Source organism: Paroedura picta, chromosome 11 (genome assembly GCF_049243985.1).
Source record: "Paroedura picta isolate Pp20150507F chromosome 11, Ppicta_v3.0, whole genome shotgun sequence".
Classification (NCBI taxonomy): domain Eukaryota; kingdom Metazoa; phylum Chordata; class Lepidosauria; order Squamata; family Gekkonidae; genus Paroedura; species Paroedura picta.
The window spans coordinates 15,132,952-15,157,548 of NC_135379.1; the positions used below are offsets into that span (position 1 = coordinate 15,132,952).

The window sequence follows — 24,597 nt, forward strand, 5'->3', positions numbered from 1 at the left end:
ACATTGCACAAGGCTGCCTTATATATTCCATGAGAAACCTGCTTAGATTAAACAAGCCACGAAACAGACGCCTCACCTCCGGAGTGTGGTAAGGGTATCAGTCATGTTGCGGACTCTTTTCAGTAGGATGTCCAGTTTATGGGGTTCCTCCTTGAGAAATCTCACGGCTTCTACTTCAACACGGAGAATGGCCCGCATCTTATTCTGCAGGGTTGGAAAGTCTCCTGTAATGATAATGGCCACATAGTACTTCTTAGTAGGAGAGGTGGAAGCTTCTTAAAAGGGAAGAAGGCTTAATATTCACACCTAAACCATCTTCTAGGAGCTGTGCTTCTGTCCCCCACCCAGACAGCATTGTTCAATTAATGCTTCCGTTGGACACACTTGAAGAGAAGACCTATTGGTTTCAAATAAGCTTTAAAATAAGCATGCTCTTCCTGGCAAATAGATGGGGAAGAAATGGAGATAGTGACAGATTTTATTTTCCTGGGCTCCAAGATCACTGCAGATGGGGACTGCAGCAAAGAAATTAAAAGACGCTTGCTCCTGGGGAGGAAAGCTATGGCAAATCTAGACAGCATCCTAAAAAGCAGAGACATCACCCTGCCAACAAATGTGCGTTTAGTCAAGGCTATGGTATTCCCAGTTGCAATGTATGGCTGCGAAAGTTGGATCATAAGGAAGGCCGAGCGTCAAAGAACTGAGGCTTTTGAACTCTGGTGCTGGAGAAGACCCTTGCGAGTCCCTTGGACTGCAAGGCGAACAAACCGGTCAGTCCTAGAGGAGATCAACCCTGACTGCTCTTTAGAAGGCCAGATCCTGAAGATGAAACTCAAATACTTTGGCCAGCTCATGAGAAGGAAGGACTCCCTGGAGAAGAGCCTAATGCTGGGAGCGATCGAGGGCAAAAGAAGAAGGGGACGACAGAGAATGAGGTGGCTGGATGGAGTCACTGAAGCAGTAGGTGCAAACTTAAATGGACTCCGGGGAATGGTAGAGGACAGGAAGGCCTGGAGGATCATTGTCCATGGGGTTGCGATGGGTCGGACACCACTTCGCACATAACAACAACAAAGCATGCTCTAGGCTGGGACATAAGAGGTAAGCCCTGACCCTCATGGCCCAGGCTAGCCCTGTATTATCAGATCTCGAAAGCTAAGCTGGGGCAGCCCTGGTTAGTCCTAGATGGAAGAGTACCAAGTCCAGGCTTGCAACGCAGAGGTAGACAACAGCAAACCACTTCTGTCCATCTCGGGCTTCAAGAACCCTACAGAAGGGATGCCCAAACTGTGACTTTCCAGATTTTCATGGACTATACTTACCCTGAGCCTCTGCCATCATGGCCAATTGGCAGGGGCTCATGGTAATTGTAGTCCATGATCACCTGGAGAGCCACAGTTCAGCCACCCTTGCCCTACAGGGTCACCATAGGTGAGTGGCAATATGATGGTCAGTTTTGCCTCTGCAAAAGGTAAAGGGTCTGCTCCTCTTTAAAAAAAAATGAATATCAAAGGAGATATCTTAAGAGCAGTACCTTTGAGGGCGGCGACAGCTTCCCCAACTTGCCGAAGAAGAAAAGCTCCATCTTCAACATCTTTCAAGGTAACTGACCTTTTAGTCATAGATTCCTTCTTCAGCTCTTCAACAAAACTTTCAAGTTCACTAGTTATTTTAAAAAACAAAAAAGAACAGAAAGAGAGTTGAATTCTACAGTTTCTTTTGAAGACAGGCAATGATAGACAAAGTATTTTGGACATTCAAGAATGAGCTATACACAAACTAAGATATGAAAATCTTATGGAATAGAATCATGTGCCACGTAGATAGATTCAGGGTAGCCAGCCATGTTGGTCTGAAATAGCACAACAAAATTTGAGTCCAATGGCACCTTTAAGACCAACCAAGTGAAACGTTGTAGGTCTTAAAGGTGCCAATGGACTCAAGTATATTCACGTGCCATGATGAAGTTGATGGCCGGGTGCATAATGACAGCATCTTTGGGAATGTCCATGAGAAAGCCAAAGATATTCCCAGACTGTGTGCTCATCTTCATGCCTGTTGGACTTCCCACAAAACACATGGCTTAATAAATTTGCTAGTGGGCACATCCTTGCAAAGATGAAGGAAGTTTAAAATGTCATGCAAATACTGAAAAACAGAAGTTCAGCTCAGAGAAAGACCCAGAGAGAACTTTACTCAGCCACATCTGCCAATGCCGATACAGCTTGTGAAAGCAAACTATCTTTCAAAGTTGGAGCTATCAAACAATCGCCGTGGTCCCTTCCATGCTCACAGAACTCACAAAACACACTTATCCGAATCACAGAAGCAGCCATTACAGTCCTCTACAACTCTCCATTGAAACAGGAAAACGTTAGAAATGCAACTTCTGCACCGGTTCTGGTTCTAAAAATCACAGAACTTCCAACCAGGATCCCTGCACAGAAAATAGCTGTCGAATGTCAGGGCAAGTAACTCAACAGTACCTGAATGATTTATACATTTAATATGCTAGAGTTTTTTTTTTTTACAAGCAAATACATAAAAAATCTGCCATCTGTAGAGATCTAGGGATTAAACCATCATTATGCCACACAAGGAGGGGACAAAAGCTACACAGCCAGAAGGAGAGAAGAGGGATCCATACAAAACAGATCTGAGATTTCTCAAAGCTGTACACTTGGTGGCAGCAAATGAACAGAGTTTTCCAGTGTCCACAGGGGGGGGGGAATTCAATACAATTATGTACTTGCTGTTCAGAGTAAATCTACACATTGCATGCACATGCTTGTTTTTTATTTGAAATCTTCCATGGGAGGAGAATTTGGTGGAGACTTAGCAGGCCTATAAGCTTCCCCCATCACTTCTGAGACTTGAAGTTCCCTTCCTTGCTACTTTGCCAGCTTGTGGGCCTCCAAATGCATATTTGAAAGCACAATTCTTCCCCTTGCTGCTCATCTTGTGTGTATGTCTGTATGTACACGGACTTTTACACCCATGCCAGTATGCTGTAGGGATCAGAATGTCAGATTTGGATCTGAGAGACACAAGACTCAAATTCTTATTCTGCCACTGTTGCTGGCTAGGTAAACTTGAGTGTGATTACTCCAGCTCAAAACAGGCAAGATGCTGGGTGATTAATGACCAGATCCTTCTAGCAGTGTTTCAAAAGTCACCCGCTATTTTGTATTCAGTAGAATTCCCAGATTGACAATATCATATTTTGACAGGTATCCAATATTTTGAAGTCCAGCCTGTAACTAAAACTTGCAACTGAGTGCAAGGTAATGTAGTTTGGTGAAGGTGAGGTTGAGCTTCTCAGTTTAAAAACAGACCACCCCAGCTTGAGGGTCTTGGCCAGAGAGGATAAAAGCTTGTTACGTAACTAAGAATTTTAATTGCCTCTAAAACGGGAACCTTTCGCAACGTGGGCAAAATGTCAGGGTTTCGCTCCTCTCCCCTGTATGTTCCAATTAAAAAACAACAACAGGCAGTCCATTACCTCCTTTACATCAGGCCAAAGAACATGTAAATAAAATACGCGGGGTCCTAAGATTTCTTCTGCTGATAACCCTGTTGTAATACAAGGCCCTGATGAACATTCTTAGTCCAGAATACTGAAAGGGAGAAATTAATGCCTAAATGAATGTAAGATGCTCAGCTGCTGGGCAAACAGCATTCTGTAATAAACCAACCCATGCCAAGTCCTGTAATTTTACTAGGGATTCCAGCATGTGATGTTATTTATGGTCACCCAGAGACCAGAAGATTATAAACAACAACATGCCACTCCCTCTAGAGTCCGGTGATTCAAAATGTCAACAAGAGGCTGTTAATAAAACTGGCCTCACAAATAGAAGAGCCGTGCCTCAGATGTGACGGTCCTGATTATCGAGCAACAGCAACCGAAGCAAATTGTTGAGGAGCAATTATCAAAGAGCTCTGACCTGGTTGGCCCAGGCTAGCCGGATCTTGCTAGATCTTGGAAGCCAAGCAGGGTCAGCCTTGGTTAGGACTTGAATGAGAGACCAGCAATGACGTCTAGGGTCATTGTGCAGAGGCAGGCAATGTTCATCTCTCATGGGGGACGCCATAAGTTGGCTGCGACTGGGTTGTACTATCCACAATCAGTTAGCAAAGGACAACTGGAAGAAAGAATTACTTGGGCAAACAATGGATTTGGTGTCCATCTATCCCGTCAAAGCACTTTTCCAGAAGAGCAGCAGATGCAGTGTCCAAGACAACCACACAGGATCAATTATATGGATTGGATCCAGCCAGCTTTTGTCATTTAATCTCATCGAATTTGTTTCTTTACTATGCTGTTGTTGTGGTTAGACATTCAGTCGAGTCCGACTCTTGGCGATCCCATGCCACAGCTGTCGCCACGATCCCCGATCCCGCACTGCCTCCCTCAGCCGTGCAATGTTCTGGCCAGTGTCCATTTTGATCATCGTGTTCTTTGTCGGCTGGTTTCCTTTTTCCACTGACCAATCCTAGCACAATTGCTTTCTCCATGGAGTTGGATCGCATGATATGGTCAAAGTAAAACATGGCCAAAGGATGGCCAAACATTACTATAGTTCCTGACTTATGTGGGTTTTGTCCATGCAGAACCCATGATTCCTCAGCCTTGCCTTTTGGGGAGAGGAAAGGGAAACCTGACTTCCTTTTTCAACAGCAGAAAATCTGGTTGGAGCCACCCCAGTGTCCAGTATTAAGAAACCACTTCGTGATAATAACAGCTCTGTTCAAGGCCCATGACCCTTGCCTTAGGGGTAGTTTCAGATCACAGCAGAAACATGATCCTGTCCCAAGGTCAGAAATAATCCACAATGACACGACGTCGTTCCACTCACCATAACTTTTTGACAATCCTTTCTTCTTCCAGAAGGTATTTCTGCCTTTCCTGCTCCATCAGGTGGCGCTGCCGATGCACAGGATCTCCCAGCCGCTTGGCTCTTTCTATCACTTTGTCACTGATTTCCATCTCCGCTTTCTTCACCATGGCCCGTAGAGTCTCTTGGTTCTGCAGCTGTGACACAAAAGAAATCAGCTTCGATTTTCCCTTCCTGACTAACAGCTCGAGTAACTGAATGCATCATTTCGCTCAGAAGTCGGGCTAGATAAACAGCTCTGCAGCTGAGTGGAGGGTGAGGGGTGGGAGAGAATCTCTGGCCTTTATCTGTAAAAGTTATTTTATCAAGGAGAAGGGCAGGTGATGAACAGAACACAAGTTCTGTTAACTTCTGAAACCAGGCCTCCGACTTCTAGTTGGCAGCAGAACAGGATGATGAAGAAAAAGTGTTGGTTCTTATATGCTGCTTTTCTCTACCTGAAGAAGGCTCAAAGTGGCTTATAGTCGCCTTCCCATTCCTCTCCCCACAACAGACACCCTGTGGGGTGGGTGAGGCTGAGAGAGCCCTGATTTTCCTGCTCGGTCAGAACAGTTTTATCGGTGCTGTGGTGAGCCCAAGATCACCCAGCTGGCTGTATGTGGGGGAGTGCAGAATCGAACCCAGCATGCCAGATTAGAGGTCCGCACTCCTAACCACTACACCAAACTGGATGGGCTCACGTTTCTGTAATGGGGGCTAGAGAAGATTTCAGTACAATGCACACAAACTCATGAAGCTGCCTCATATGAACTCAGATCATTTGTTTACCAAAGTCCATGCTGCCTATTTTCAGTAACAGCCACTCCCCAGGGTCTCAGGCAGAGGCCTTTTATGGTGACTGCTATTTGAAGATATTGGAAGTTGAACCTGGACCCTTCAGTGTGGAATGCAGATACTCTGCCCCTGGGCCACAGCCCCTACCCACGGCTGACCTGCCTGCAGTGATTTTTTCTTCTTTTTTGCTGCCTGTTTTTGCTATTCCAAATAGCGAAGTCAAAAGACACATGGCAGGATATGTGGAAACAAGAAAAAACTGTGTGGCTCAATAAATCCCTGTAAGTTCCCAAAGAATTCCTTTCAACTGTCGCCACAAAGTCTAACATTCTGCCTAGAGATCAAAATTAAGCTGAGCGAGAAGAACAGCTTCTTGTCTTCGGTATCTTTAAAAGGAATCTTCAAACACAACCAAGACTAGTATCTTAGGTAACAACTAGTGTCATGGTTGGACATCCCCAACTGGTCATGCGCAATTATTATACAACTGAAGAAGTCCAATGATGAAACTAGTTGTTACCTAAGATACCAGTCTTGGCTGTGTTTGAAGATTACTATTAGAGATACTGAAGATACTTGCTGTTCAACATGTGCCAGCTGTTCCTCCAGAAGATGGCACCAGTGTATCATTGTGTGCTGAGTGCAGTGTTTTAAAAATAGCTTCAGGTTACCTGGAAAATATTGGGAATTATTATCGTTTCACATTCTGGCTAACAACATTTGTTTTAAAATGTTGGGACTTGGGTGGGGCAAAAAGGGAACTGAAGGCTAACCAAGAGTCAGTTTATGAGAGCGGCGGTATAAAAGTCAAATTAATAAAATAAATAAAATATTTATTTATTTATTTATTTATTTATTTATTTATTTATTTATTTATTTATTTATTTATGCCGCCCTCCCCGGAGGCTCAGGGTGGTTTACATGGAACATAAGAACAGTACATGAAACAGTCTATAACATATGAATAACCGTATTATAGTCTGCTGCTGCTCATTCTCCCAGTATGGAGGGCAGGAGGACAAAACTGCACCCCCAGAATCTCACACACAGGCAACCTGAACCCTGTTCACATATTACAGCAAATATGCATACACTCCAGGCCTGCTCACATGCTATGGTGAAAGCATGGTACATGCAAACACCTCTTTGTTAGAAAGAGCCAATGCACTTTCACTTTAGAAATGAAACCGGAGACCAGTACCCACATAAATGTCGGTTTTAAATCACATATTCAGCCCCATATGTGCTGAATGTCACATTCACATGAGAATTATGCAATTGAGGCATCAACAAAAATCAAGTGTACACTGGATAGATGGTTATATGCGTTTGCTGCAACTTGTGAACAAAGCTTCATTGAAATAGTGGACTGATCCCCCCCCCCAATCCGCAAGTATATGATAAACAATTTAAGGATGCAGGTTAAAGGAGATGGATGTTCATTTTTATTCAAATAATCCCAGTAGTCAGGACTCAGTGTGAAACCTTGGCCAGATCCAAGACCCTTGCAATTCCATCCTAAGCAGAATTAGAATTACACCCTTCTAAACCCATTGGCTTCATGGGCTGAGAAGGGTATACCTCCTCTTAAGGTGCCCTTGGCGCTTCTACTGTTTTAGCTCTGTGCACCATCCCTGATTCCATTGGGCACTCAAAAGACAGAGACCCTCTTTTATTGGCAGAAAACACTGGGCCGTGTGTTGCTCAAATTTGAGGAACCGTGCAAAAGGATCTACAGCTGGCCTTCGGAGCTTTTTCCAGCAGAATTCTGCCTTTTTCTTCTATCCACCCTGCTGGAGTCCATGGGGTGAGAAGGGTGAAGCGACACAGTCAGGTTCACACCGCCAGTGAATTATGCCTCGTCAGTGTAATCCTAAAACAGTCATGCCTGTCTAAGTCCATTAGAGTAAACATGCTCAGGAGGATATAATGCTGCTTAGGAATGCATGGCAGTTCTCTTTTCTCCACGCCCAATTACCCACACCAGAGTTTCGTTAATGTTAAAAGAGGAGTGCCTAAGGGCAGCGGCCCTCTCCTTCTGATCGGCCCACCTACTCACCACCTTTTATGGAACACCCCAAAGCAAAAGGCCACAGCTACGCCCTGGCAGAACCAGGCAAAGGGTGTTCCAAGCCCCTTCTCCCGGGTGTGAACTGTACTCTGGCAGACTATGCCGTGTACCTGTTATGGCTGAAGTGCAGAACAAAGAACAATCTCTGCCAAAGGCCAGTCACTGGGAGAGATGGTGAGCTGCAGGGTGACGGGCACTTTGCCTGTTTATGTGTGACAGAGGAAAGAGCAGCTGAGATGCGGGAGCAACCTGCTTTCTGCTGGAGCATGGCTTGTTGTCAGGGCCCAGGGAAGCCCCTTGGGGCTAGATGATGCAACTTGGCCTGCAGTTGTCTATCCTGACTCTAGGACAGGGATTCCCAGCCGGGCTCCTTGGCCTTCCCCCTATATCCTGTCTTAATGGGCTCAGCCACAAGCTGTTTCTGGCACTGCTGTGAAAGCAGGGAACCGGCCGCTTCTGTTGACCTGGGGCTGGTGTTCTTGCATGGTTGCAACACCTGGGAGAGGAGGTGGAGTCTGGATGCCTGCCCTTGTCCCAAACCACTTCCCTTCCCCCCCCCCCCAAATCCTCATTGTGTGTGATGGGGGAGTGCGGCTAGTTGACATCACTTTCAATTCCAGGGCTCCCTGAAGCCTGAAAAATGTTTCAGGGGCTCCTCCCTGAACTCACACATGGACACACATGAAGCTGCCTTGTACAGGATCAGCTCCTGGGTCCATCAGAGTCAATGCTGTCTTCTCAGACTGGCAGCAACTCTCAGGCCGTGGTCTTTCAGATCACCTACTGACTGGTCCTTGTAACTGGAGATGGTGGGGCTTGAACCTGGGACCTGCACGCCAAGCAGATGCTGTGCCACTTAGCCACTGCCCTTCTGTGGGGATGCCATCTCTCACTGCCAGGCAGCAGCTGGAAATACACTTCCACACTCCCCTCCACATCTTGCTCCTGACTTATTGCCAATTTTGAACCAAGCTTCGTTATTAAATGGCATTCAAACGTGGATGAATTCATCATTGCTTAATATATTTGACACACACACCGAATCAAAATTTCTATAATGATCAGAGACTCGGGAGAGAAAGCCACTAGAGTTATAAAGCATACCCAAATATTTTATGCAGCAGAGATGGGACTAATGTGGTCAACCTTCTCCTGATAGTCTTTTGTCCACAGAGCATGAATATATTTCTGAGCCCGGGTTTCATAAATTAGAAGCGATATCTCAAATAGTTTTCTGTATAGCTTGGGATTCTCATATGCCTGAATTATCGAATTGCTCAGCTTTGTTGTCGGGCCCACAGTTTCATGCCCCTTTTTGTCATTTTTTATGACACTTCAGTGAACACATTACTAATCGATTGCATTATACTTGTGATACTATTCTAAGGACTTTCATATGCCATCGATGAATGTGGCATCATTGATCTTGCAGGCACCTTCTTCAGCAAATGGCAAACTGGCTGAAAAGGGCCCTTCCAGCATTTCACTCTCTTGACTTCTGAGCAGGGTTACACTAGAGAAGCCTTTTGAAGACCAAGATGTAAAGGAAGAAACAGGCAACATCTTGTGCTGCAATAAACTCGGCACCCGGTCAAATATTTTTGCTTAGATCTTTCCCATAAATATTTACACAGGGTCTCTTTGTTGCCCCTATGCAAAAGAACAGAATGAACTTTCCCCATCTCTGTTATTGTTTTCTGTTGCATTCCTGGACACCTTATGTTCTAGGAAATCCATCTCCATTTGCATACATGGGCACTCAAGTCTATGTTTTGGAAGAGCATAAACTATCTCCGTCATTGATTTAAACAGGTTCCATTGTCTGTTGAACTAGGGAAATGACCACTCATGATATACTACAAGGGCTGCTCTTGGTTCTGTTCAGCTGCCTAAAAGAAATTGTTGTTTCTGATCACTTAGCAAGCTTTTCCCATCACAGTTTCGTGAAACACTGGGGTTTCTTGATGGCCCTGGAAGGGTAACTTGAATGGGGGGAGTTAATTATTTTTAAAATTTGTTAAACGTGTATGGTCATCTTGACTCACCTCCAATGGCCAATGATGGGCCTGGAGCAGTTTAGGAAGGGGAGGGGCCCCAGGTGGGCATGTCCACAGCTATGCTTCCCAATCATAGTCTGCTAGATTGTACTACTACTGGGGTTTCTCGAAACCTGAAGAATGTTTCAGGGGTTTCTCAACGGTACAAAATATGAGAAAAGATGACTTAGAAGAAGCCCAAACAGCATTTCTTTAAAAGCAGGAATAACAGTTTTCCAGTGTCTAGGAATGGGCATCTCCAACCAAACTGATCAACATTGTTCAGAATAGAGAAGGGAAACCCACAGATATTTTAAAACATGGCCAGTATTCATTCATGTACAGCTATGCCCCAACTTTCTCCCCCATGGAGACCCAGAATAGCATACCGAGCTCTTCTTGCCTCCATTTCATCCTTACCATAACCCTACGAGGTAGGCTAGGCTGAGCATGTGTGGCTGACTCAAGGTTTCACCCAGTAAGGTTCCATGGCAAAATGGAGACTTGAACTTCGGTCTTCCGACCCTCATCTGACATGGAAGCTCACTGGGTGACTGTTTTCTCACTGCTTTCTCTTCAACTGCTTCACAAGGTGGTTGTGAAGATTGAGTGAGAGCAGGGGAACGTCTCCCACACAAATATAAAACAAAAGATGAAAAAACTATTAAAAACAGGTTATGTTTCTAGTGTTCTGAAATGATGAAAACACAAAACAATATATAACTATGAGTATTAGTGAATCAATTAGGATTAATTGTTTATTTGGCTACCACCCTGCATTTTCATTTCCAGTAATGAAAAGAATTATTTTTATGTTCACCCAGGAGAAGGATTAAATAGCTTTAATGCTGTTTGAGGAAGAAAGACTGCCTCGACACTTTTCTTACAATTCCCAAAGGCATGATATCATTAAGAAAACGTTATTTAGATTTACATCTTGCCGTGTTTGAAGATGAATAACAAGAATCTTGTATTATAAAAATGAGACCCTGAAAAGCTTCATAATAAAGAAAATCCCACATAAAAGGAACCTAAAGGAAGGAGAAAGATAGGGGGGAGATAGTATTTAAACAGATTTATCCCAAATACACATGCAGAGGCAGGCAGTGGCAAACCTCCTTTCATTCATTCATTCATTCATTCATTCATCCATCCATCCATCCATCCATCCATCCATCCATCCATCCATCCATCCATCCATCCATCCATCCAGCCATCCAGCCATCCATCCATTCATTAGGGATTTATAGAACACCCCTCTTGGACGTAACATCTATTCTATCTCTCGCCTTGAAAACCCCTGAAGCATCTCTATAAGTCAGTTGTAGCTTGATAGCACTTCTCACCACAATGGAAGAGGCTAGCAGGGAGTAGCCCCTCTGGCTGGAATACACCCACAAATTTTCTTATATTTCAGATGAGCAGTATGAATGGTGTCAGCGTGGATATGAGCAAACTCCTCTCAGCCCTGAGTGCCAAGTGACCGCTCAGCCATCCCTGCAGCATGAGGAAGATAACCCCTCCATGGGAGATTAGCCACACAATGACCATTTATACACTGAAGGTTTCATGCTGGGCTGCAGGCTGGAGTTTTAGTCGTGGCAGGTTGCCCCACCTCTTCCTGCACCCACATGGGGGAGCATTTGGCCTGGTGCACCTCATCCACCCCCCATTTGTGCTCCTGTGCAGGAGCTGGGGCAGTGAAGTTCCCAGTGCATAAACAGTCAATGGCTTGCCATTGCCAGCCTCTGCTTAGTGACCCTGGTATTCCCTAGTGATTTCCCATCCAAGTACTGAGCAGGGCCATCCCTGCTTAGCTTCCAAGGTCTGATGAAATCGGTCTAGCCTGGGCTACCCTGCCCAGAGTCTGGGGGTGGGCATGGGGGTGGAGATATACCTTTTTCTAAATTGTATTTTATGCTTATTTTATTTTATAGAATTCTTGGGAGTCCCCAGCACGGGAGAAAATCCAGACGAAAACCATTCTAACTCATTGTAAGCACATTACAGCGTGCTCGGCCTAAAGGGGAACCTTGCCACAGCAGGTGCATGTCTTCCTCCAAACACAAAGAGCTCCAGATACCTGCAGTTGTCTCATCTGGTGCAGCTGAAGACGCAGATCCATCACGTTGCGTTTCATGTCAAAGAGGCTGACTTGCATGGGTGTGGAGCCCAGGGGCACGGCGTGACCGATGCTTGCGGAGGGAGGCTCCGTGGGTGCAACTGAATTCTTCCCGCTAGAGGTGTGAGCAGAGCCTAAAACGAAACAGCCACTGATGTCATTAAGAGGGCCAATCCAGCCACCTCCCCTCTCCTGCTTCAATGCTAAGGCTCTTACACCTCAGTTAATTTGCTGGACGGTGAGGAAGCATGATCAAAGATAGGCCTCAGCTCTTCCTACAATGCTCATGACCCCCTCTCCCCCCAATTAAACAGTAGCATGGTGTGATAGAAAACAACCGTCTGGGCTAATGGCTTTAGAAATACAGTTATCATCAGGTGATAATTTCAGTTTATCACACTAAATGCAAATTGTTAAGCAAGGCTGCAATTTGCCGACATGGTCAGATAACTGATGGAACCTGATCAACGGCGATGTTCAGCGATCTGCTCTCAGGCACGCTCACCAACGTATCTTCCAATAATCCTGCTTGGAATGCACCACAAACAAGGATGAGGAAGGAATCCCTGAAGACAGGCTCCCAACAAATGCCTGATTCGCCCTGCATGTGGCAATCAACCGGCATCCAATGTCAACCACCAGGGCTACGGTCAAGGAATGGATGGGCATACACCAAAGTCTACAATCTTGTGGCTGCCACCACAACCACAAATTCACCCTGGTCCTCTTTGCCACCACTTGTGGCCAGCCTCACTCCAATGTAATACTTCACAGACTCAAGTCCACAGAATTTGGTGGAGGTGGCAACATCAGTCTCAGTGACTACTATGCTCACCTAGGACAACCTTCTTGGTGCTTCCAACTAACAAGGGACTCAAAGGGCCAGTTTGTACACATTTACAGCATGTTGACAATATTGGTTCAGTATATGCTGGGGGGGGGGGGGGTCCTTCAGCAGAATTAATCCTGCAGAATTTACTGTTTTGCTCCTCTTGTGGTGGCCAGCCACAGCACTGGCCACTGGCCAGTTCCTCAGAGTGACAACCAGATGCTGCAAAAGGTCCACAAACAGAGTCCTAGAGGCCAAAATCACCCCCTTTTGCTGCTTCCAAGCACAGAAGTCTTCTCCAGTCATTATGGCTCACAGCTATTAATGGATCTATATCATTGATGAATTTGTCTAGCCCTCTGTCCAGGCTATCACTACATCCCATGGTAGGAAGGTACAAGAGTTAATGGCACACTGAAGAAATTTTTCTTTCTTTGTACCAAATCCATTGCTTACCAAACATCAGTGAGGCTTTGAAATGCAGTTGTATCGATATCTATTTTCTCTAATCCTTAACACTATGTCGCTCCCTTATATTTGGGAAACAACCTCCTGGGAGGAGACTGTCCGGGGCCCTGTCCATCCAGGTCCACCCTGATTGGCCCTCCCCCTCCAGCTCCCTCCCTCCCTCCTTGCCTGCTAGAAGCCTTGTGGCTGCGGCCTCCATTGTCGCCCACAATGAGAGAGGCAGCGAGAGGGCTTTGCAGCCCACAGGTACACTCCTGCTGGGAGGGAGCCGGGGGGGGGGAGCTTGGAGCCTCACTGCGGGCCGCAAAGCCCTGTCGCTGCTGGCGGGAAGGAGGTTGAGCTTTTCATTCCCTTTAGCCTGGGAAGCGCTCTTGCCGCGGCCAGAGTGCTTGCTGGGCCAAAGGGAGCCTCCTGCGGCAGTGTCACCAGGGGGGGGGGGCTTTCCACTCCCTTTAGCCCGCTTTGAGGGCCACAGGGAGCTACAGCCACCCTCTCACGCCCTCCTGCCTGCCGCCCCTTTCAAAGCCCATTTTTAAAATGATACTAGTAACAATAATAATGCACAATTTCCCAAACCTCGGTAATGCCCTCTCTATCATGTCACCATTTGTCTAAACCAAAGCAATGCAAAATTTCCTTCCACGGAATCCTTCCAGCCTCCCTACACGGAACCAGTTAGCACATGCATGTGCCTTTACAGGCCTGAACATTACAGACAGCAAAGATTTAGAGCTTTAACTGCCAGAGGTCAAGGGAGTGGGGCAGAACACTTCAGATAGACAACCTGAGTAACTTATTGAAAAAAAACAGGGACAAATATTTCCTTGGGGCAAATTTCAAAAAGTCGAGTTTTTCCCTGGAAAATCGGGACACTTGAAACATATGGAAGATTCGGGTTAGATGTTCATTGTGCGATCGTATCTTTTACAGAGATTATTTCACCGTTTCGTTCTGCCAAAGTTAGCTATCACCGGCCTCACAGCTAAACTTATTTAATGTGCATTTGATGTCTTTTTGCAAAGTAACTGGACAGATGCGAGAACAGAGTGATGGCACTATTAAATAGAGGTAATTGCTTTTCACTGGCAGACAGAAATTGGAAAGAACCAGAATGACTCGAATTACTGCTCTATTAATGATATGGTATCTAGTTAAGATGGCTGGCGGTCCGAACTTTGTCAGGAAAGCTCAGAAAAATCATATCCCTGCATGAAGAACTATCAGCGTTGGGATACAGAAATAATATAGAAATCAAACATGCAGGGGTTGGATTGCTTAGAAACGTACTCGGATATATATCCTATAAACTACACTAAAATAAACTCACCGTTTAGGATCATCTGGAAGTTTGCCGCTTGCTCACTGTCAGGCACAAAGAGGCACAAATGCTGGGAAGCAGCATGCCCAAGAATCCACTCTGTTCTGAAACGGAGAACTGCTAGTAGCCGTTTCTGCTGAGTGACCCTCAAGGTATATTTAGATGGCCTTTTAAGCCAACATTCATTTTAATTTTTCTTTTCTTTTCTTTTCTTTTGCTGCTAAGTTGCAGGTGTCTTGTGGAGACCCTACAGGGTTTTCCAGGCTAGGGGAATTCAGAGCTGGTTTGGTTCATGCATATCAGCTTTGTTGTTGTTATGTGCGAAGTCGTGTCCGACCCATCGCGACCCCATGGACAATGATCCTCCAGGCCTTCCTGTCCTCTACCATTCCCCGGAGTCCATTTAAGCTTGCACGGACTGCTTCAGTGACTCCATCCAGCCACCTCATTCTCTGTTGTTCCCTTCTTCTTTTGCCCTCGATCGCTCCCAGCATTAGGCTCTTCTCCAGGGAGTCCTTCCTTCTCATGAGGTGGCCAAAGTATTTGAGTTCCATCTTCAGGATCTGGCCTTCTAAAGAGCAGTCAGGGTTGATCTCCTCTAGGACTGACCGGTTTGTTCGCCTTGCAGTCCAAGGGACTCGCAAGAGTCTTCTCCAGCACCAGAGTTCAAAAGCCTCAATTCTTTGACGTTCGGCCTTCCTTATGGTCCAACTTTCGCAGCCATACATTGCAACTGGGAAGACCATAGCCTTGACTAAACGCACTTTTGTTGGCAGGGTGATGTCCCTGCTTTTTAGGATGCTGTCTAGATTTGCCATAGCTTTCCTCCCAGGAGCAAGCGTCTTTTAATTTCTTTGCTGCAGTCCCCATCTGCAGTGATCTTGGAGCCCAGGAAAATAAAATCTGTCACTATCTCCATTTCTTCCCCATCTATCAGCTTAACGTTAGCTTAAAGGAATGTCTGAATGCAACCTCAGAGGAAAACCCTTCTGCTCAAATTGTCTTCTTTCTGCTTGCAAAAGCAACAAATGGCACCTCCATCTAGTAGTTGACGCTGAAATGGTCACAGACCCTATACCGGAATACCTAACCATGGCTGACAAACAAGGCTGTCAAATCATCATAATGGAACTATATTTGCAAACCACGGTCACAATCTCTCCAATCGGTCTGCTTACCAAGCAGAGAAGCAGGTCATGTTGGCGCTTACACATCCTCTGGGGCAGGGCATGCCTCAGCAAAGCTAAACCAAGGTTTCACAGCATGTTTGGGATATTGCCTATGGTTCAGGCACCTCATCCTTATTATTTCCGTGCTGGGCCTTTGACACTTGGAACGGGTCCTCCCTTCTTTGGAATAATCCTGTTGCAAAATCAACTTAATCTAAATGGGTGGAACCCTAATGCTCAGGGTCCCCAGTGATTTTTCATCTCCTGCTTTCTGCCAAGCTTTCCCCATCACTGGCTATGATCCCCTGAAGTTTTCTGTTGTATGTGGCTGATTCCAAGCGGATGACGCTAACGCCAGTTGCGAGAGAGTCCCTTTATGGCTGGTTCAGTCATGCTTCCATTTTGTTGGACGGGCATGCGGCTTAGCTATGCTTCCTAATTTAAGAAAGAGACGCGCACACATAAAACGCAACGTAGAACAGAACAGTGATAAACAGATTTATTTTTACTGCCTCCTGCTGCAGCTGCCTTGGAACTGCTCACATCAGTGAGATCACCGACGGGCGTGACACCAACCCACAAGATCCTCGTGCTGCCTGCCTGTCGCTCAGCTGATGAGTTTTTGAAGGAAGCCCCCATTCAGAAAGGGGAAACGAGGGCAAGGGAAACAACCCGGCTTGTTCTCCTTTGGTTAAGTCACACGTTTCCAGCTCGCATCTGCTCGGCACTATGTTTCAAGGGTATAAAAAGATCCTGCATCATCCTCCCAGGGGAGAAATACAAATGACGGCCTGGCAGATGCACATTCTTCCCTTGCCCGCCACACCCACCCGTCCCTGCCAGCCTCCCAAAAACATCTTGTTCCGGGCATTGAGACTGCGGGGAGGGACAGTGCAGGAAATACATTACCTGTACACAAGCACAACATTCACAAACAAGCTGCAAGACAGCATTAGTTGGCAAACAGGATTTTTCACATAGCACCAACGTTAAGCCGATTGTCTTCATGCTCACGCAGTGGCCAGGAAATAATTTTCTTGAGCAAACCTCCAGCCTACAGCTAGCACGCACACGCCTCTTGGCACATTTAAAAGCAGCACTTGCATTTCTGGAGGATGCCCCTATCTGCATGCAAAGCACACTGGCAACTGGGATGTATTTTTCTGAAACCGTTCGTGAAACTTCAGCCTTTCTCACAGTTCTGGAAAAGCACCACTAGCCATCCAAAAGCCAAGATGCTGGAGGGGCTGTGGTTTCCTGTTTATTACAGACACTCAGATTCCACACACCCACTTGCCTTCAAGGGGGCGGCCTGCCCTGGCCTGCTTCCATGAGGTGTGTCACAGAAAAATAGCCTGCAGAGCGGGGGCAGTCTGCCCCTCATCCCAAGCGGATAATACTCCTGCTTTTATTCACACCACACTAAAGAGGGAGCAAGTCTTCCAAAGTGCTATCAGGACCCATTTCATGCTGCACAAGACTAGCCCATCTTTCATTACTGGAACCTTACTGATTTGATTTATAACAAATTTTGTGAGCTGATTTTGCACAAATAAAGAAATTCACCCATTCACTTGGTTCATTTTTTTACTGATACACTCTGCCATTCTTGCTCTCACTCTCTTTTGGAAAGAGGGGAATGACACCATGTAAAAGACTTATTATATCGGAAGAAGTGTGCTTGCACATAAAAGCTTGTATCTTGAATAAAACTGGACTCAAATTTGCTCTATGTAAAAGGCTATTGATACATTCTCTCCTTGGTGCATACCTGTGCAAAGGGATCCCTGCGGAGATCAGGGCAGATCTTACCTTTCCCAACAGCCCTGGGCCTGTTAGTATGTAATTATGAGTGCACTGTACCATGCACAGCTATTAGCTATAATGACAGGTTTGTGCAAGGCTCCTGTATGACACTGAGGCCCTAGTTTGTGCACACTCTATGCACATTGAGTTAGATGGCTAGACAGCTTGCACTGCAGACATGGATGGACCTTCCCTTTTTGCTAATGGCCAGGCAAGATTCAATGTTATGGGGCCCTAGTCCTTGACATCTTCACCCTTTCTTTGTGCAAGCCCACCTGAAGTTTCCTGGGTTCTGGCCTCAGAAGACAGAGCCTTGATCTAGTTTTTAAGTCCCAGATGTTCCAGGCACCACAACTCAAGAAGAAAACTCCTATCCTGGGCTGCTCTAGGCTATTGCTGTCCCTTGAAGGCTCACCAATTCATTCCTAATAAATATCCTACAGAAACAGCCCTTTTAAATTGTCTGTATTCTAATACAGGAGTAGTCAACCTGTGGTCCTCCAGATGCCCATGAGCCCCTGCCAGCATTTGGGAAGTGTAGTCCATGGACATCTGGAGGACCTCAGGTTGACTACCCCTGTATAGACTGACACCAGTCGATTCCCCAAGTTGTAAGAAGTCCAGGGACAATATCTACAAAAAATAGCCTTCTTGAAGTTGAGAGAATCTGACCGGTAGCTTTGTCAAATCTGCTCATTTAAAAACACAAACCAAGCTTTATTGGCAGCAAGAAGACTGCTAAAAATAGGCAGTATCACCACTAATCATGGTTCAGTTTGCCAAAGAGCAATTGTCCAGGAAAGCTGCTTCATTTTTGGCAAACCCTGGATGAAAAACTCTCAGTTCAGCCCCTCTCTATCAAGATTTTAACTGCAAAGTCCTTTCTCTAGCTACCTCCCCCATAGTCTGATGGACACAGCCATGACTTGGGTGGCCCAGGCTTGCCTAGCCTCATGGATCTTGGAAGCTAAGCAGGGTAGGTCTTGGTTAGTTTTTGGATGGGAGACCATCAAGGAAGTTGGCCAACCACCTTCTCTTGCCTTGATAAAGCTATGGGTTGCTATAAGTTGGCACTAACTTGATGGCCCTTTACACACACTCAGATCTGTCACAGGACATTGGACCCTTTTGTTAAGCCCCAGGTCCCCTTTCCTTCACGGCTGTTATATAAAACCATGTAGAAAAGCCTGCCAAGCTCATGGCATCACATAGACAAACAAACTCTTTCCAGATATTATGTCCACCCATACTGGGAGTCTGGCAACCACACACAGAGCCCACCAGATATGCATCTGGAGACCTCTTCCTATATCCCTACCCAACAACAGCTCAACCGTGATGTTATGCTGTTAGCTTTTAGTAGTTTTAAACATATTTGTGTGTTTTTTTGGCTTTATTGTTTATATTTTTATAAGCTTATATTGTTTATATTGTATAAGTTGACTAGTTCAAGAGGAGCGGGCTATAAATGTAAACACGGAAGGGAAGGGAAGGGAAGGGGAGGGGAGGGGAGGGGAGGGGAGGGAGAGAAGAGAGAAATGGTAGCCACGCCATCCTGTTTGATCAGGAGCAATACATATATTTTTTCATCTGCAGTTTGCGGGCTACCTAGCAATGATCCACCTGGCTGGGCAGGGCTTGCCCCTCTATCCAGCAGCAAGACTCACTTGAGTGGAACAGGGTGAGACCAGAGGCAGGAGGTAGCTGCCAGGGTAGCTTCAACAGCAGGGAAGCTTTGGCAATCTGCTACAGGGAGTCTCAGAAGTCAAGTGGGCAGTGGGTAAGCTGGACAAGGGAGCCATGGTTTGGGGGCCCGGGTGGCTTAAGGCAGGGAGAAGGAGCTGGCTAAAAAGCAGGGGACAGAGGAGGGTAGAGCTTAGTGCAGGTGTGGCGCTGTGGTTACAAAGAGCAAGGAAGGGGGAAATGGGAAGAGGCTAGCTGGTGGAAGAGAGGACCGGAGCAGAGGCAGAAAGGGAAGCCAAGCCAGTGAGAAGGAGAAGAGGGAAGACAATAAAGTCAGAGAGAAGGACAGAAATTGACTTAGAGAGGCTCCTAGGTAAAGAGGCAGATTATAGAGTTGTGTGTAACGAATTGTATGCCTGAGCTGGGTGAAGTCCGGTACGTGGACCCGTCAATCTAGTGAACAGCCTGGGTAAGAAAGCAATGATTGGGATGGTGCTTTTAAGACCCTATGAGTCTTGGGGATGGTCGTTCCCTGCCTCCTGAGGATGCCACGGTGCGTAAAGCTTCCATACACCCAAACTGACTACTGGATTCTCCAGGGTGGTAGTTCATATGTAGTATAATCATACAGAGATTCAAAATATACAAAACATCTCCACTGTTTGAACTGTTGTAATACGCAAGATAGAGCCTCTTGTGGCGCAGAGTGGTAAGGCAGCCGTCTGAAACCTTTGCCCATGAGGTTGGGAGTTCAATCCCAGCAGCCGGCTCAAGGTTGACTCAGCCTTCCATCCTTCCGAGGTCGGTAAAATGAGTACCCAGCTTGCTGGGGGGTAAACGGTAATGACTGGGGAAGGCACTGGCAAACCACCCCGTATTGAGTCTGCCAAGAAAACGCTAGAGGGCGTCACCCCAAGGGTCAGATATGACTCAGTGCTTGCACAGGGGATACCTTTACCTTTACCTTTAATACGCAAGATCTATAGAGTGCAAGGATCAACAGCAGAAGAACATCCTGCAGGAAGCATTGGGGGAGATTTGTAGCTAGCATATTTAGATTGGCTAGCATATTTAGATCAAATATGTTCCTCCTACTTTCCTGACTGGCTCATTTGGAGACTTCCTGCTCCTTTGACTCCCTTCTTGCCTCCAGAACAGACAGAATGAACAAAGTAAATTGTCTCTCCCCTGGCAGGACTCTGTCTCTCCTCTTTCTATACAACGTTTGTTTCTCTTCACAATAAACCTATTTTATTCATTTAAGCTGCCTGGTGCTTTACACCACTTTGATTATATATAAACTCTGCCAGCAACGACAATATGGTAACGGCTGTTGAATGTACCAGGAGCTTTGAGAGCAATCCACACTCCTGAAATGCGCAGTTGCCAGGTTGCTGGTATGCGTGGATATAATGTCTGAAAAGGACTAGATAAATGCAGGCACACACACATTCTTAAACCCCGCCCCTCCAATCTTACCTGACTTCTCAGTGCTGTTTTTACTGGGCACAGTTTTCACCATCTTCTCACTAAATTCAACCAAAAATAATAACAATTAAGAGACTCATGGAAGTTGGATGTGCAACTTACAACCATCAAGAATTTTGCTTTCAAAGCACAGGATTTAAAAACAGCTTAACAGAAAATGCAGGCTATTCTTTGGGATGGTGATCAGTAAGTGATAGGCTCTCCCTGTCAAGTGCAAGTTTAAACATGGATAAATTTCCTTCACAAAACACACAAAACACAAAACATTGAATCACCTTAACTATCAGAAGAAGGACATGGTGAAATCTCCATGTGCAGTACAGAATATTTTGCCACTTTCGACTGAAAATAAATCTATGTAGATGTCATTTATGGAGCAGTAACCCTGACCCAAGGCAGCCTCTTGTGGCGCAGGGTGGTAAGGCAGCTGACATGCTGTCTGAAGCTCTGACCATGAGGCTGGGAGTTTGAGCCCAGCAGCCGGCTCAAGGTTGACTCAGCCTTCCATCCTTCCGAGGTCGGTAAAATGAGTACCCAGCTTGCTGGGGGATAAAATGGTAATGACTGGGGAAGGGAATGGCAAACCACCCCGTATTGAGTCTGCCAAGAAAACGCTAGAGGGCGTCACCCCAAGGGTCAGACATGACTCAGTGCTTGCACAGGGGATACCTTTACCTTTACCCCTGACCCAAAGGAAGCCAATGACAAGCATTTCCAGTGGCATCCCCAAGGACAGGAGTTTGCTTTCAGAGTTCCCTGAGGGGCTTTCTCCCTTGCAGTGATCAAAGAAATAACGACAGAGAAACAGATGGAAGGAATTCTTGGTTTTTACCTAGAAGCATCTTTGCTATTACTTGTATTTGGCCCTTTTAAAAGCGCAGACTGAACAAGGCCAGTTAAACTGGCTATCTGTTTCTCCATGGCTTGCATCCTCTCTCTGTAAGACAAGATAATCGTTTGTTAAAGCCAAATGTATTTTACTTTAAAGACTCGTTCTTTTTCCTTAGGTGAATCTCTACTGTGGTACCGTGAAGATATCCTGGGATTTGCTCAGTGCCTTCTGAGCACATATTGGCATGTTCTCCCTGACCAAAGGCCAACCATGGTCCCCCCCCCCACCTTTTAACAAAAGGCATTTGACAAGACATGACATGGGGGAAAGCTGCTTGGGATGGGGGGAGGGGGAAAGCAATTACAGCAACATTGCAATTGAATAGGATGAAATTAATTCAAAAGAAATTCCTTCTAAACATCCGGAAGAAGTTCCTGACAGTTAGAGTGGTTTCTCAGTGGAACAGGCTTCCTCGGGAGGTGGTGGGTTCTCCATCTTTGGAAATTTTTAAACAGAGGCTAGATAGCCATCTGACGGAGAGGCTGATTCTGTGAAGGCACAAAGGGGTGGCAGGTTACAGTGGATGAACGATTGGGATTTGAGTGTCCTGCATGGGGGTTGGGCTAGATGACCCATGAGGTCCCTTCCAACTCTATTATTCTATAATTCAATGATTCTATGAATAAAGGCACACTTAAGGTAATCAGCTAAAACCCTTGCATATTTACACAAATTGAACAATTAACTTTTGTGAGTTCCCACTCACTCCTTCAGGGGCAGAAAGACTAGGCCTTTTTTTTTTTTTTTAATACAGCAATCACTCTATGGTTCTCCAGATACTTTTTTGTTGGCCTTCAGCAGGCCTTTTAAACTCTGGGCCAATGCACACCACTGGCTGTGACCTTCAAGCAGGCATCTGGTGCTCATGTGTGTTGCGCCTGGTGAACAAAATTCCTCCTGCATCCCAAGGGGTGCATTTGCCATATCAAGGAAAATCTTGGCAGCTGCAAACGTGTGTGTGCATGTGTTGCTAGACTGAGAGTCTGCCTGAGCAAGGAAAGATCACGTGGACCCAGGCTCGTGCTACGTGTCTGGCTAGACAGACTCTGGTCTATAAAAGCTTCTGCTACAATAAACGTGTGAGGCTTCAAATTGCCAGTGGACTCCTCCTGCTGCTTCGCAGACTCATTAGCTGTAAGACTCTGAGCTGCCACTATTTTTAGCCTCCTGCTAACCAGGAGTTTAAAAAGGATATATTCCATTCCAAGAGCGCACTTTTTACCCAGAACCAAGATCTCCTGCATATTTTGCCGTTGCAAGGGCATGGTATGGAGACGGCCATAACGCGGCAGAAGCCCCATAGCTCTCATAGAGGACATGCAGCATGGAAGTCAGCATAAGAAACCCGGCGAGAAATAGACAGCAGTGGTTAGAGTGCTTGTCTGGGAGTCGCAGGTTCAAACCACGGCATGTGTGACTTTTAAGGGAGGAAGAAGGGAAGGACTGCAGTCAATGTTGGGGGATCAAGTCCGAAAGTCCCCGTTTTCAATACAGCCTGGCTGTCAGCTTGCAAAACTGCATTTTCTCCCTTTCTTCCCCCCCTCGCCCATAGGCAACTGGTTGCTAAAATCTTTCTTTCTGTGATCCAAGTTCATCTCTCTGTTTCTTGCTGCTGAACTGAGATCAGAGAAGTAACCTCCAGGCCTTTCTTCCAACTGGTCTTCCCTCCTGCTGTGTTTCCTTCCTTCCTTTAGTGGAGTCTCTTTCTTCTCTTGCTATGGCCTATCTTTCTTCTCCAGTTCCTGCTCTCTGCATCACCTCCAACCCTCTGTTGTACCCAACAAGAGATCCACATCTTTGATCTTGGCTGTGCCTCCTCTTTCACACCCTCTTAACTCTGATCCTGTTTTTCTCTTCGCTTCACGGGCCTTTTTCTTACACTTGTCACTGTGTGATGCTATCCCTCTATGGCCACCAAGACTTGACTGGGGGCAGAATTCAGACCTATCTGGGGATGGCAGGTGGGTATTCAACCTCTGCACCACCATCCAGCGCTGATCAAAGAGGAGAACTGCAATAAGACCTACCGTTGTGGAAAACAATTAAAATTTTGGAGCCAAAGTTGGGCAGCTGACACTGTGATCCTTAGAAAGGCTTTTGGACCTGGTTTACTAGGTGGTGAGAGCCTCTTGTGGCGCAGAGTGGTAAGGCAGCTGACATGCTGTCTGAAAGCTCTGCCCATGAGCCTGGGAGTTCAATCCCAGCAGCCGGCTCAAGGTTGACTCAGCCTTCCATCCTTCTGAGGTCGGTAAAATGAGTACCCAGCTTGCTGGGGGGTAAATGGTAATGACTGGGGAAGGCACTGGCAAACCACCCCGTATTGAGTCTGCCATGAAAACGCTAGAGGGCATCACCCCAAGGGTCAGACATGACTCGTGCTTGAACAGGGGATCCCTTTACCTTTACCTTACTAGGTGGTCCAAACAGCAAAAAACAGAGCAGATCCTGTATCTTTAAGCCATGGCCCTTCCCATCCACATTACCCAAATCAGACCGAAGTTCAAACAAACCCTACTATGGAAGAGACTCCTCGGATTGCTTGGACAACTAGTACCCATCTGTTTATGGCAAGCACTCCTTCTATGGTTTAATGGCACAGCTTTTTAACTGTTTAATAAAGTGCTTTATTTGGCAATAAAGCATTGTGCTATAAAAAGAGCACTCAATTCATGGTGCTTTAGTACTTGAGTAGAGGAGTGGAAGGAAATTGCTCTCACACACCGTGCACCAGGGCTTGTTTACTTGTTTCCAAGTGCTTGACAGATCTTTTTTTGGCTGTGGTGGTCCCATTTATCTATTCCTTGCAAGCAGTGATGTGGAGTGGAATTTTTGCTTTTTGTTTTGTTTTTGGTGTCGTGCTTTCCAGTAGAACAGGGGTAGTCAAACTGCAGCCCTCCAGATGTCCATAGACTACAATTTCCATGAGCCCCTGCCAGCGAATGGGAATTGCAGTCCATGGACATCTGGAGGGCCGCAGTTTGACTACCCCTGCCCTATATGTGTAAATACAGTGTGTTTCTCCATGGCTGTCAGAGCTGCTGTG

At 46.1% G+C, this 24,597-nt stretch overlaps 1 protein-coding gene across 24 annotated transcripts in view; it reads right to left on the reverse strand.

Annotated features, from left to right (window-relative positions):
* Nucleotides 1-24,597, reverse strand: part of KIAA1217 (KIAA1217 ortholog) — a 432,541-nt gene that overhangs the window by 14,455 nt on the left and 393,489 nt on the right. For 20 of the 24 annotated variants that reach the window (XM_077303786.1, XM_077303784.1, XM_077303783.1 and 17 more), the window contains 6 exons: nucleotides 21,495-21,599; nucleotides 20,654-20,703; nucleotides 11,863-12,035; nucleotides 4,860-5,035; nucleotides 1,535-1,662; nucleotides 77-224 (listed from right to left, as the gene is read on the reverse strand). In XM_077303786.1, coding sequence (XP_077159901.1) covers nucleotides 77-224; nucleotides 1,535-1,662; nucleotides 4,860-5,035; nucleotides 11,863-12,035; nucleotides 20,654-20,703; nucleotides 21,495-21,599 — 780 coding nt within the window. The remainder of the gene's footprint in view (nucleotides 1-76; nucleotides 225-1,534; nucleotides 1,663-4,859; nucleotides 5,036-11,862; nucleotides 12,036-20,653; nucleotides 20,704-21,494; nucleotides 21,600-24,597) is intronic. The other 4 variants (XM_077303787.1, XM_077303790.1, XM_077303806.1 and 1 more) reach the window with 1 other exon arrangement.